Source organism: Anomalospiza imberbis, chromosome 14 (genome assembly GCF_031753505.1).
Source record: "Anomalospiza imberbis isolate Cuckoo-Finch-1a 21T00152 chromosome 14, ASM3175350v1, whole genome shotgun sequence".
Taxonomy (NCBI): Eukaryota; Metazoa; Chordata; class Aves; order Passeriformes; family Viduidae; genus Anomalospiza; species Anomalospiza imberbis.
Genome location: NC_089694.1, coordinates 9,971,245 through 9,986,545, shown reverse-complemented (window position 1 = coordinate 9,986,545; position 15,301 = coordinate 9,971,245). Strand labels below are relative to the sequence as shown.

At 44.7% G+C, this 15,301-nt stretch overlaps 1 protein-coding gene and 1 long non-coding RNA gene across 7 annotated transcripts in view; one reads left to right on the top strand and one right to left on the bottom strand.

Annotated features, from left to right (window-relative positions):
* Positions 1–1,844: 1,844 nt before the first annotated feature.
* On the bottom strand, positions 1,845–3,803 carry LOC137482511 (uncharacterized). The gene is made up of 3 exons (XR_011004107.1): positions 3,677–3,803; positions 2,289–2,412; positions 1,845–2,203 (listed from the first exon to the last, which is right to left on the bottom strand). It is a non-coding gene; the product is annotated as an uncharacterized lncRNA (long non-coding RNA).
* Positions 3,804–14,716: 10,913 nt separating this feature from the next.
* The window catches only part of THOC2 (THO complex subunit 2), a 49,658-nt gene continuing 49,073 nt past the window's right edge, over positions 14,717–15,301 (top strand). For 4 of the 6 annotated variants that reach the window (XR_011004101.1, XR_011004102.1, XR_011004100.1 and 1 more), the window contains exon 1: positions 14,717–14,910. Coding sequence is in view for 2 of the 6 variants with exons in the window: in XM_068204839.1 (XP_068060940.1) it covers positions 14,849–14,910 (62 nt within the window). In the remaining 4 variants the exon portion in view is untranslated. The remainder of the gene's footprint in view (positions 14,911–15,301) is intronic. The other 2 variants (XM_068204839.1, XM_068204838.1) reach the window with 1 other exon arrangement.

Sequence of the window (15,301 nt, the reverse complement as noted above, 5' to 3'; positions counted from 1 at the left end):
TTCCTGTAAAGATCTCAAGTGACCTTAAGCATCTATCACTACTACACTGCATCCATGAAAGAATTGGTATTACTCAAAACTAGTTAGCTGTACAGTAATTCTCTTATCTGCATGCCTGAAAGACTTTCTACAAGAACACAAACAAAACCTACCTCACATCCCTCAAAGACTCCTTCTCAAACTGTCCACTGAAAAAACCAAAACAAATGTATATGGCTTTTGCAGTATGAATAGCAGAATACCTCTATTTCTATTGCATTTATATAGAAATGAGTTCAGAAAAGTACAAAACTCACTTTTCCCTTTCAAGTATGTTTTACTAGATCTGATTATTTCCATCCTTAACCCCAAACTAGATTGGCATTATAAGGAGTTATTTTTAATTCTTTTACATGACTAGCATGGCAGTAACCTCCAAGTCAGAAACCTACTTGCAGAGCCTCATGATCCTGACCAAAGGGTGCTAGTGTTTATTGTTGACTGAATTTTGAAATGTGAGTAGTGCACCAAGTAAATACCAAACAGAACATACTGTACCAGCTGACACACAGATTATGCATATGTCACTTCAATGAACTTCAGTTTCTGCTTGCTCAGCTGCAATTAGATCAAGGAAGGTGCATGCTGCTAACTGAAAACCTACTTATAAAGATTAAAATGACCACAAACATGATCTATTTAAACAGTGTTTGCAAATTTCAGCGTATTTATATCTAATTATCAGTAGCCATTTTTAAAAAAAGTTCTGTTTAGATCTTTTTGATTTATTTTAGAAAGATGGTATGTATCTACAGAATGCCTCCTGATTCAGTGCCAAAGCTTACATAACCCTATCAGCTCAGCTTTATTTGTCTGTTCTTCCAACAGGTCCTATTTAGCCTCCCATCAGCCTCCCATCCCAGGAAGTCAGTCAGTTGCTCAAGGTTATAGCAGGCTATCACATCCTCCTAATTTTTAACTTAAGTCACAAAGACTTTCATGCTCTCCCTGTCTTCAAAATGTACATAACCAGGCCAACAGAAACATACCATTTTGAGAACTATTTTCTTCGTGAAGAAGTCATATGGGTATGGAATAGAGAAATAAACAAAAAAAAAGATGGCTTAATGGCTGCTAAGGGCACAGAAAAAAAATCCTCTTTGAGAATTTCCAAGTTAAATGTCATCAGAACTTTAGCTGTATGTATGAGAAGGAAGGACTAAATGCCAGCTTCTATAGGAAAAACTGGCATGCTGTAGCCCAAGTAAGATACTGCTCTTGTGGCTAAGAAACAAAAAAACCCTACTGAGTCAACAGGGGTTATTAAAAATAACAGCCAGTAGTAAAAAATGCCTATTAAAATCTGCAGTGCCCTGAGATGCACTTTCTTTCCTGATGAGCTGAGCTTCAGCTTTTAGTGCTATCTCCTTCTTTCACATATAATTTAAACTTCTAGTTGAAGAAAAATATGGGAAAAGAGGGCGTTTTTCATCAGGGAGCTATTATGATAAGAAACTTCAGCTACAGCAACATGAGTCATGCCACAGCAAAACTGCTGAATCTTCTGGACTCAGGCAAAGCTGGAAAAGCACCGGACCAGCACCTCCTGCCTGAGGCACTGGCAAGGGCGTTCCCTGCCCCACCAGTGCTCCAGCCCACAGCAGCCACGCTGAGCTCACTCACAGTCACTCAGCTGCAGGCTGAGAGTCAACAGCATCCTGGTACCTTCTGTGTCCCAGCAGGAATGCTTCGCTGTTAAAGAACGGGAAGAATCTGCATATTACATATATACATAGATCCACATATCAACTGTGTGCATTTGTACACACACATCCCTCAGCATCTTGTAAACTTGGAAATTTCTCTTGGATTATCCTTTATATCTTAGGTTTAACTTTGTCAGAAAATGGGGATGACTTGGGAACTAATTCTAATATTTTACAAAAAAAAAAATATGAAAGTTGCTCCTGTTGAGAATACTCTGCTTGCCTTTTAATTTAATAAGAAACTCTCCAAATCACTGAAGAGGGACAATGCAAGACATGTGCAGCTTCATTTTACATGACAGGAGTGACAATTCAAGCCTTGCAGCATGCCTTCTTCATCTTAACAGCCTTTTAATCTTCACACATAGCTATATTTCTCATGTTTAAAAATCTTGTGGTTTCTCGAGCCTGACTTTAAATCAGAATCATCATGCTCAGAATTATTTTGGATTAGAACTCTTTAAAAACGACCCCATGCTATGAAAAATAAAAAGCAGCAAAGGACTGTACACTGTTAAACAAAACAATACAAAAGGTACTTACAACAGTTTTCCCTAAGGAATTAGTATCCAATCAGACCAAGCATAGCAATGGATTAATCAAAGCAGATACTGATTTCATTGCTGTTTTCCACCAATCTTTAGAACAAATTCCAATATTTACATTCCTGTTGGTAGGAAAAAAAATAGAGATTAGAAACCTCTTTTACATAACCTTCAGCATTGTTTATGAAGCCACAACTTCAAAGCTATGACCAAAAAAAACCATTTAAAAATTCTCTCCCTTGGCCAAGAAATCCAAAATAAATTATAATCTGAAGCTGAAAGAGTCTGAGGTCAGGGAAACTCTGAAATGTAGGTAGATGTTTTACTAAAAGTAGTAAGGGACATAAACTGGGCATACTCCTTAACATCCAAAGACAACAAAACAAAATCCTGGAATTAAAAACTAGAGGGCAGCAAAAAGGAGAAATAATGTAAAGCAGACAATTAAATCCCATGATCCAGACTTCTCTCTCCCAGGAAATTCCATATCTGATTATAAACTGGATTTCTGGAACTCTTCAGCTCCCTGCAGCTGTACCACCCACCTTGGGAGGACAGTAACAGAGAGAAGTCCTATCACAGGTACACACAGCTTGAAATGAAATCCATTTTCATACTTCTAAAATTGAGATATGAACACATATTTCCTTACTTTTCTGATAACAAATGCAAGTCTGTTTTGTATCAGTGGGAGCAGTCAAAAAAACCCACAACCAACCATCCTCATCAGCATTCTTTCACTTTTGCTGCTGACTGCAAAGGGCAAGGTCAGAGGAGATGCAGAACAATCATTAACTTATTCCTTTGCCCTTCTTGGCCAGTGTTGTAGGTGCCAAGCTTTTCCTAACAGGAAGCAGTTGGGATTGTTTAAAGGACCTCAAAGAAAACTGCAAACCAGTCAAGTAGATAGCAAAAGGAAGCAATTTAAAAAATTTAAAATATCCAAATAAAAGGTTAACCAGCCAATTCATCACACATAAACTTGCTTTCTTGGAGACAATACTTCACTGTTGTCTTCTCTGTTACGTGGTGATTTACTTCAGGATAAACAATGAGTAATTAAGTAAATCTGTATCCTACTGCTCCTTGTCCAGGTATTAGATTTAAAAAAAAGGTATTTGACAAAAAGATAAAAGAGGGTTTTTTCATGCAGTTGGTTGCTTTTCCTTCAAAATTGGTCTGCTGTAAGATCTTGTAGTTTCTGTATGTTCATTTAGGAAACTAAATTCTCCCAGTTAGCTACATGAAGTATTTGCATTGAAATTGCAATTTAAGACTGTAGCAGTAAAGTGATAATGAAAGTAGTGCTGCAAATACGTCTGCATTTTGCAGCAGATACAGATTAAAAACAGTGCAAAAATTAGCCAAACCAAAATGCATACTTACACCCATTTACAGGGCTTTCAGCAGCAAGACAGATTCATTAGACAAGCAGTACAGAAGCAGAAATACACTTACTGTTAGAGAGAAATATATAAGCATATGATTATAGACACTGTGCAAAAGAGAACTGCTTCAACTTAAATTACCACTGAAAAAATTACTTTGAGTGAACTTGTCCCTATAGAATTCTTCCTAACTGCTGTAATAGAACAAAACTGCATTTCTATTAACAAGAAGCAGTTCTAGAAAGTGATGAGCCTAATAAAAATTAAAATAATAAAAGAATGGGCAAGGAGAGATAATATTCAAATACGTCAAAAGAACCACAGAGACTACAGAAGCGCTTATTAGCATAGAAAATGTGTCATCCACTTTCGCAAAGAGCAGCATGGAAGGTTCGAGCCGGGGCACGGCTCGGGACAGGGTCTGCGCTCCGCCGGGGCAGCGCGGCCCGGCCCGGCCCGGCCCGGCCCGGCCGCTCCCGCAGGCGGCGGCGCGCCCGTCCCCATGGCAACGCCTCAGCGCCCGCGGGCAGCGGCGGCCGCGGCGGCCCTCGGCATCCCCGGCACCGCCGCGGGGGCGGGGGCAGAGCCGAGGGACCGAGCTGCACGCGGAGAGCCCCGCCGAGCCGCCCGGAGCAGCGAGAGCCCCCAGCGCGGGGAGCCCGGCCCGTCTCCGGGGCCCGCCGCCGCCCCGGTCCCGCCGCCGCCGCGGGCACTCACCGGGCTCATCCCGTCTCGTCCGGTCCCCGGCGCCGGAGCCGCTCTCGGCAGCGCTCTCCGAGAAGATGGCGGCTCCCGGCAAGCTCAGCGCCGCCCGGGAACGAGCAGCGCCCCCTGGCGGGGCGGTGGGGGCGCGGCGGGCGGGCTCCGGCCGGCGGAGGGCGGCGCGTGGCGGCAGCGGGAGGAAGTGCAGGACGGCCCCGCGGGAGCGCTCCTCGTTCCCCTCAGCCCCCTCGGCACCCTCGGTCCCCACCGCCCCGCTTCTCATCCCCCTCAGCCCCCTGGGTCCCCACCGCCCCGCTTCTCATCCCCCTCAGCCCCCTCGGTCCCCACCGCCCCGCTTCTCATCCCCCTCAGCCCCCTCGGTCCCCACCGCCCCGCTTCTCATCCCCCTCAGCCCCCTCGGTCCCCACCGCCCCGCTTCTCAGCCCCCTCGGTCCCCACCGCCCCGCTTCTCAGCCCCCTCAGCCCCCTCGGTCCCCACCGCCCCGCTTCTCATCCCCCTCAGCCCCTTCGGTCCCCACCGCCCCGCTTCTCATCCCCCTCGGTCCCCACCGCCCCGCTTCTCAGCCCCCTCAGCCCCCTGGGTCCCCACCGCCCGGCTTCTCAGCCCCCTCGGCACCCTCGGTCCCCACCGCCCCGCTTCTCATCCCCCTCGGCCGCCACAACCCTCTCAGTTTCCTCGGCCCTCTGGGCCCCACTCTTCAGCTCCTGCCGCTTCTCCGTCCGTTCACTGCTTCACTTCCCACCGCTCCCGGCTCCGTGCCGGCCTCGCCTCTCCTCCCTGAGCACCTCCAGCAGCCCCTTCATGTCACACCATCTTCTCCAGACGGTTTCATGTCTGGAAAATGTTCACCCCAACGCTCTCCTTGCTCTCACCTCTTGTCCCCGCAGAATTACAGCTTGTTACGATTTAAATCTGTTAAACCATAATTTTTTGAGACTTGAATTTTCCAAATCAGACAGAAACCTAAGGTTATTTTCCTTGGTATCTGTAGCCAAAAATCATCTAATCATTCTCATGGCTAAGACTAAGATGGTCCTGAACATGAAAATACTGCTTTGATCTTTTTCTATTTTTTAAAATCTCAGGTGACCTCGTTGCTGACCCAGCACATTTAACGTAGCCAGGGTACTTGGTTGTATGTTGGGGATCTGCTTCCTGCCATCCTCGGGAAAACTCAGCTACTTGGAATAATGTTCTCAAACTTTTTTGGTTTTCCCCTTGCGCATGTCAACAGTAGCGACTCACTGTTTTCAGACCATGTATCTCCAAAGACTTGTGGCAGATAGTGTGGACAATTTCAGGAGAAGCAGTGTAATTATAGAATATATTAGAATGTTTGCACATTCCAGGGCTTACACTGAAAGCCCTTTTGAATAAGGATTGCTTCTCACTTTGTTGTCCAGCACCTACTGAGACCATAGTTTGATTCAAAGCTTGTAGTTATTACAAGTAACTATAGTATAAGGTAAGCAATGAAATAGTAACAAACTCACTTTGATTGATTAGAAAAAACATACAATGATTATTCAGTAATCAACAACAATAGTCAATAACTTAGGATGCAATTCTACATACCACTTGCTCTTTGTCCAGAAAAGAATGACCTGCAATCTAGAACACAGAAATTAGTGATGCAGCACAGTGGTGATGCTGAGCCTATAAGAAATAAACAGCTCTACTGCAGTACTGAGTCACATCCATCTAAACTTATCCCACATGAGTCCAAAGCCAGGATTATTTATTTAAGAATCTTTGGCACAATAAGAGGTTTGCACCTTAACACTGCAATATGAACATGAATATTTAATCTCCTAAGTCCTTGTCATACCACATTATTAATACATTCATTAGCAGTGATTTCCACAAAGGCCTTTGCTCTATTGAGGTTTGATATTTGTCCAAATGAAACAGATTGTTTTCAGAGGTCACAAAGTGGTTTAGCAAAGACCCACTTTCAGGTTTTGATGTCTAAATCAAGAACTGTGGTAAAAATTTAAATCGAAAAGCTCTCACCCCTGCAGGAGCTTGGATTAGATTGCCTCCTGAAAACCCTTCCATCAAAAAATATGAGATAAAAGAACTGAAAAAATCAGATCATACCAAAAGTACAGTCTCTTTGAAATTTTCTTTACACAATCATGTTAAAATTTTCAATCAGTTTCAACCTGTTTGAGTCAGATAAACATAAACTGGACTTAGCACACAGTTCTTTGACACAAACTGTTCAGTCAACAATGGGTCAAGAGTCACTGAGGTTCATACAGGAAACTGTGTTTGTTGACAAAATCCCTAAGAAAATAATGTAATTTATTTCCTACTCATGTTATTGACGCATCAATGGGATTATTAGTACCAAATTAATGAATGGAGTGAAAAAACCCTATGCAATCCAGAGCTAGGATTTCAGAGGTGCAGCAAAAAAGAAAATCAAACACAGAAAAATCACAAAATGGTGACTTAACAAGAAACATTTTCTCATGAATATGACAACAGAAAATTGAATAACTAATAAGTAACAGATGTCTGAAAGCTGCCTTTCCCCTTGAATTATATCCAGTGCTTTCAGTACCATTGGAAGAAGAGATTCAGTCATTTGATAGGAAAGCTATGCATTTGTATGCTGGTCCACAGAAAATCAAATCTAATTCTCTCTTCCAAAACAGTATGACACTCTTTCTTCTTATCACAGCATTTACTATTACAGCACATTCTTTCTTTTTGTTGCAAGCAGGTGATAAACGTCATTCTTGTTACATTTTCATGAAGGCAGTGGAGGAGTCTGAAGGGAAGTTTGAGAAAAATACAGGCATAATGATAGTACAGAAACAGGAAAAGCTGAAAAAACATGATGAGTCTTTTCAACTTCAGCAATGAAATCTTATGCAGGACAAACACTCCTATAACTCCCAAATCCATTGTTGTCACACAATGCAATAAAATACCTTCTCATTAAAACTAAAACCATCAAATAATGGCAACAGTACTGAACTTGATAATAACTTTTCCCAGTGAGAAAGTTACATCTAAACATGTAAATACCGAATCATCCTTTGATGACTTAGTATGCTGCTGAAGTTCACTTCAGTGTGATGTCAAATCAGGGACAAACTGTTTGCATTCTTTCACAATCCGCTGAGCAGATGAGGTAAGATAAATGCCAAATGAAGAGGGAAATGCAACTAGTGATTTATCTTAGTTCTGTTTGAACTGTTTAATGCAAGAAATAATTATCTAGAGCTGGGACTTTGGACTTAGCAAGCATGTGACATATGACTACATACTTGGTTTTCTATTCATAATTCCTTCATGCTGGAATATTAGTTCTGGCACACAGGTACTATGTACGTCTGATACAATAAGTAGAAAAATGGCAAGTTTAAGGCAATGCTTGCCTATTCCCTTCATGTTTCCCTATGTATGCCCTGAGAGGAGAAAAGAGACAGAGAGGAGCAAAGAGGAATGCTGTGGTTAACAAACATGTCCCTTTAACTGATCATTTTGGTCATTAATTATCCCCACATCCTGTGGATGATGTTTGAGAGTTCTTATATATGTGGGCAATTCTAAGTGACTGTCCAAATCTAAGCAGAGTAACCTTATTAAATGCTTTATATTGCAGTAGAAGCTTAAAAATGTATTCTTCACATATCAAAGGCAGGTATATTTAATTAAGGATCCTCTGACCTTGAACTCACGCAAACTCTCAGAAAGAGATGCAGCAGCAGAACAGAGAGCAATGGACAAGGTGACCCAGACTGCTTTCCACACTAGAATCAAGAATGAGGAATTCTGAGGGAGAGTTCCAGAAATAGCTTATTTGACTCCTAACAGTCTGCAAACCCCAAGTTTACATAGGGGTTCAGAATTTCTCTGACATGATTATCATTAGCCACAGACACACTTTCATTTTAACATCCTTGGTATCTGGGGTACACAACCCAAACAAGGTGTGGACCATGTTGGTAAGAGCCTGATTTACCAAATTCAGGTTTTACCTTCAAACCTTCATATTGTCTCATTATCAATGCACTAATACTGTTAACCCCTCACAATAAACCAGCACGAAGTACCTATGCCATGGGATATGTGCCTGCCAACCTCACTAACAGCCACACCCATAGCTCTGGCAAAAAAACTGCAGGTACTGCCCACCCACTGATACGTGGTGACTGTTCGCAAACGTTGGCTTCCTACACTTCCTGCATCACCAGCACCCAGCCAGCCCTCCCCAGAGGCTCCAGCCACCTGGAGCTTCTCTGCACACAGGCCAGAGGAGAGGGGCAGAAGGACAAACTCTTAAGCTGCAGTGCTGCTGGGACATCAGCATGGGCTGCCTGGCTCTCCCGACACTGGACAGACTGCCAGGGAGCTGATACAATGAACCCTTTGTGTGTGTGACCACAGGCTTATTGCAGGCTAAAGTCCCAAAAGGGTTTTTGTCACCAGGGTGCAATAAGTCATCCCATTTTCTGTGGGATATGTGTAACCCAGGAGGTGTAATGATACAGAGCCCTGCTGAAGAATATCCAGCTTTTAGATCAATGACTGAATGATGAGCTGTGAGCCCAGGAATATCTGCTTTACAAGTTGTACTCTGCCTTTCTGCATTAGTGGACTTAGAAAGCACTACAAGACTCCAAATTACACTGCCAGTGATATTGTCACAGCTCAGCTTGCAAAATATGCTAAATCCATAGATTTTTTTTTTTTTGGTATTTTCACACTTTACATACTCTTATCTTGAGACTCCGGTAATTGACCTTGATATGGCATTATCAAGGAAGGTGTATGCAATGGAAGACAAAATGTTGCTTAATTAATTTATTAGTTTTTTATTGTACCATCATTCTTCAGAGCAGACAAGCAGGAATTGTCAATACAATGGTTCCAGTACAGGCTGGGAGTAAGGTCCGTTAGATCAGCTTGTCTTCATTCTTCAAATAAATCCCAGCAGCAAGTGTCTTACAGATCTCTACTTCTGCACTAACATTTTGCCACTTGGTGATACTGTGATTAAAGAAATAATCATCCTTTTCCCTGGTTTTGTCAGTTTCTCCATTGTTCAAAGCTACTGCTGAAACAGAGATTTTGTGCTGGGTCTTTTTGTCTTTCCTTGTCAATGATAATCAAAAAAAAACCAAACCAAACAGGATTCTTTAGAGTGATATGCTCTGATGGGAGAGAAATACACATTGACTAAGTGAAACATACTGTCAAGTAAATAACTGATCGGGGCTGCCTACCGAATGCTGCTCCAATCACATTAGCTTCCAGCACCATTTCTAACAAAGCCCCCTCTTCACAGGCATTATGCAGAAGAGTTTAATTAGTCTTTCTGCCTTTCATTATTCACCAGCAGGTTTCATGACCATACACAGAACCAACAAGTTAAGCCCTGACCAGAAGATATCCAGGCCAGTCGGGTTTGGAAATGGAACCAGAAGATATCCACGCCAGTCTGGTTTGGAAACGGAACCAGAAGATATCCAGGCCAGTCGGGTTTGGAAATGGAACCAGAAGATATCCAGGCCAGTCGGGTTTGGAAATGGAACCAGAAGATATCCAGGCCAGTCGGGTTTGGAAATGGAACCTAAATCTACAGTTGACTCTTGCCTGTGTTGGCAAGTGTTAAGAAAAGCAAACAACTCTGAGTGAAACAATGCTGATTTCTGTGAGCCGAAAACAAGCAAAGCTCTCCCTAATGGTGTGATCCTCCACATTCACTGAGCTTCATTAAATCTGGGACATTTTATAGTTCAGGATGGTGCAATGACACGGAGTTTAGCTATGAAAAAACCAAAAAGTTGCAAGATGTATTTGAGACTCACTGCCTAAGAATGTTTCTCATTTCAGTTGTCCACATGAATGGAAACAGCCAATATTAGCTAATGTTTAGGATTCTTACTTGCCTAAACAGCTTTTACCAGGTGGAAATCATCTGAATAATGTGAAATCATGCCTTCTCTGTACCTTTATTTTTTGTGTGAGAATTTAGGAAACGTCTACAGAAAAAGAACAGGAGCAATCGTGAAACAATTACTGTTATTAAAAAAAAAGGGAATTTAGAACATTTATGATTAATTCTTACATGGACATGATATTAAAGCCAATTATTAAAAAAAAAATTCCAAAAAGTCATTCTTAATTGTCTGTGCAGAAAAAGTAAAGTACTCAATTGTTTAATCCTCAGAGCAGATAATAAAGTTGTGCCTTGTCACAGGAATTCCATGGAACTGGTTAATGCAGAGGAAAAGAGCTGTTGGATGTTTTATTTCTTTTGCTTTTGTACACTTCCAGCTCTCCCAATGGATGTCTGTAGTATTTATTTAGAAAACTAAGAATAAACACATTTTTATAAGATCCAATTACCACTGGTATTTTTCTAGCTATGTATTTGCAGGATAATGTACTACACCCTTGAAAACCTTGTATTTACTGTTCAGTTAAATAACTTCCTGCTGCTATCCAGCTGTTACCATAGTGGTGACACAGGCATTTCCTTTAATGTAGCTGGGACAAAGCCTTCAGAGTACTTCTTTATTCAGGCAGGAAGCACAGTAGGTGACTTAAAACTGTGCTGTGACATACCCTGCCTTTGCAGGCATCATTCTTCCTCCTTTTCAAAATTTTATTTTATTCCATTATTCAGAAAGGTAAATGTCAACCTGTTGAAATAACAGAAAGAAACACAAAATTGTCCTGGCTTTTAACAAGGTTCTCTGACTTATTTATACGCGTCTTAGGATGCCCAGGATGCTTTTTCTAGCACACAAAAGACTCATGAAAAGATGAAGAATAAACTATAAAGGCTGTTTTATAGAACTAAAATATAAGTCTTATTTTTAATCTAGGAATTCCTCACAATTCAGCTAAGATCAGGTGGTACTGAGAAAGACATTTCTCTATCTAGAGATGTCCACCACAAAAGCAAGGATAAGTCAAAACTGGATATGACTTTATAGTCTGGAACAGACTACTCTCTGTCAAAAATATATTATTCTGAGAAGGAATTGATACATACTTATTTGAAAAATATTTTGCTTTGCCTACATTACGTTATGCAATACAAAATGCAATGTCTATGTTTTAGAGCTTATATGTCATATATATAATGCATATTAATTAAGGAGAATATATTTTATATAAATCCTACCACTAAATGTTTTTTATAGTACCATAGAAATAATGTGGAATCAGACTCTTCTCAGAGTAGATTTTAAAACTGGTTCTGTCATGTGTATTTCTGCATTGCATGGACTATCTTTTATTTTCAGCCTGTCCCAGTCTGTTACTAATATACTTCAAGAAAGAAGTGGTTTAAATTCCTTAAGTAAACTTGGGATTTAACCTGTTGGTCCTGCAATGACTTGATGGCTTTATTCTACTGCATTTCTCCATGACTGTCTCTTCCTCCTCATCATGTAGGGAAAATCTCACATTTTACATTCAGACCTTACATAGCTATTCCTACATACATCCTTGCACCTAATATATTTTGCTAGATCCTTGTTTTCTGTCTATGTGACTCTTGGGCTTATCTTCTAAATAGACTTATTCCATTTGCTTATAACACCCTCTCATGTTATACCTTAGGCCTGCAATTCTGTGCCTCTTACCATCCACACATATGTTTTCAACACATTTATTGAATTTTTATTTTTAAAATAATCTATCAGAAATAAAGTATTTCTATCACACTGCATATGGTATGCCTGGAATGTGGTCTGTATCTAATCTAAAATATGAGAAGCAGAGAATCTGCCTCCTTTGCTCCTTGTGTTAGTGCAGAGTTTAGGGGCTGTAAGGGATCCCCCTGCAGTAGGCCTTGTTCATGAGCAGCATTCTGCACAATATACAGCTCGCAGGAACTGGCTGAGAATGGTAATTGAAGCAACACTATTCCCTGTCTCAGGCAGAGATATACAGATGTGCTGAAATGCTAAACTTTCTGATCAGAGCTATTTTGCAAGTGGAAAGCTGTTATATATATAATGTGCAAGCTGCATGTTCCAGCTCAGAGCAGAGAACAGAGCACAAGGCAGCGAGCACAGCAGTGCTGGTACCCATACCACCACAGGGGCACTGAGGCCTCACCTTTAGATTTTATTTCAATTTCCCCGTTTGCTGAAGTGTCATTGTATTTGTGAAACAATTTACACTACTGCAGAGGAGGAAGCATGTACGAGACTGAGAATGAAGGCAACTGGAAAGGAAAGAGAAATGTCTGGAAAGACTAAAAACACGTGCTACCCGACCAAATGGAGTATTTTAACCCCAATATCCCAATTAGCAACTGAAGGGAACATAGAACAACTTGCAGAAACTTAATGGAGACAAGTGACATGTAATAAAACAGGCACACGCATTAGGGGTGACATGTAGAATACGGCATCCACACAACTGTTTGTCCTAAGTGCTGGTATGGGAACGACCACTTGGACGTGTCACACTAAGTTTTACACAAACCCTTTTTTAACTGCTTATTTATTCAAATGGTTTACTGTGCTCGCCATTACAACACCACACCACCACACTGCTCCGACCTGCGCACACACAACACACCACCACACGGCTCTAACCCGTGCACACACGCACACACACACACACACACCACCACACGGCTCTAACCCGTGCACACACACACACACACACACACACACCACCACACGGCTCTAACCCGTGCACACACACACACACACACACACACACCACCACACGGCTCTAACCCGTGCACACACACACACACACACACACATACACCACCACACGGCTCTAACCCGTGCACACACACACACACACACATACACCACCACACGGCTCTAACGCGTGCACACACACACACACACACATACACCACCACACGGCTCTAACCCGTGCACACACACACACACACACACATACACCACCACACGGCTCTAACCCGTGCACGCACACACACACACACACACACACATACACCACCACACAGCTCTAACCCGTGCACGCACACACACACACACCACCACACGGCTCTAACCCGTGCACACACATACACACACATACACCACCACGCGGCTCTAACGCGTGCACACACACACACACACATACACCACCACACGGCTCTAACCCGTGCACACACACACACACCACCACACGGCTCTAACCCGTGCACACACACACACATACACCACCACACGGCTGTAACCCGTGCACACACACACACACACACACCCCACCACACGGCTCTAACCCGTGCACGCGCACACACACACATACACCACCACACGGCTCTAACCCATGCACACACATACACACACATACACCACCACGCGGCTCTAACACGTGCACACACACACACACACACCACCACACGGCTCTAACCTGTGCGCACACACACACACACGGCTCTAACCTGTGCACACACAGACACACACACACGGCTCTAACCCGTGCACACACATACACCACCACACGGCTCTAACCCGTGCACACACACACACACACACACACACATACACCACCACACGGCTCTAACCCGTGCACACACACAACACACACCACCACACGGCTCTAACCCGTGCACACACACACACACACACGGCTCTAACCCGTGCACACACACACACGGCTCTAACCCGTGCAAACACACACACACAACACCACACGGCTCTAACCCTTGCACACACACACACACACACGGCTCTAACCCGTGCACACACACACACACACAGAGTCACACACACACACAGTCACACACACACACAGAGTCACACACAGTCACACACACACACAGTCACAGTCACACACACACAGACACTCACTCTCACACACAGTCACACACACACAGTCACACACACACACACACAAAAACACACAAACACAAACACAAACACACACACAAACACACGGCTCTAACCCATGCACACTCACACACACACCACCACACGGCTCTAACCAATGCACGCGCACGCGCACACGCGCACACGCACACACACCCACACACAAACACAAACACACGGCTCTAACCCGTGCACGCACGCACGCACGCACACACACACACACACAAACACAAACACACGGCTCTAACCCGTGCACGCACACACGCACACCCACACACACACACACACACACGCCCACGCCCACGCCCACACCCACACACAAACACACGGCTCTAACCCGTGCGCGCGCACCACCACGCGGCTCTGTCGCGCGCACCACCACGCGGCTCTAACGCCCCCGGGCCTTCAGCGCGCAGGCGCGCAGGGCCGCGCGCCCCGCCCCGCCCCGCGGTTCTAACGCACACGCGCGGCGGTGGCACCGCCCCGCGGCCCCCGCGCGCAGGCGCAGTCCGCCCCGCCGCCTCCCCGCTCGGCGCGGCCGCGTCCCGCGGTTTCTCGCGGCCCGTCCGTCCCCTCTGACCCGGCGCCGCCGCCGCTCCATCCGGGCCCTCGGCGCTGCACGGGGAAGATGGCGGCGCTGCTCCCGGCCGAGTGGATAAAGAACTGGGAGAAAGGCGGCAAGAGCGAGTTGTGAGTGCGGGGCCGCGCCGTGGGGAGGGATGGGCGCTGCGGCCTGCGAAAGGGGGGCGAGGGTGCCCGGGCCTCGCCGGCCCGGGGAGGCTGGGGGCGGCGGAGGGGACGTCGGTCGGGGCTGCGTCCTTGCTGCTGGGCGTGGGGTCGAAGCCGTGGTCGGGAGGAGGACCTGGGCCGCCCTCCCGTCCGGTTCGGCCGGGTGCTGCCGCCCTCCGCCGACGCTCGGCCGCCGTAGCTGGGCCCAGCTTTCCCGGCGCCCGGAGCGCCCCCTTCCAGCCTCTGGGCCAGATTTGTCGGGGGTCGGGCTCATCTTCGGCCGCCCCCCGTGGTATTACGGACCCTGAAGCGTCCGTGTGTCGCTGGCTCTACAGTACTGACATTTCTGGCA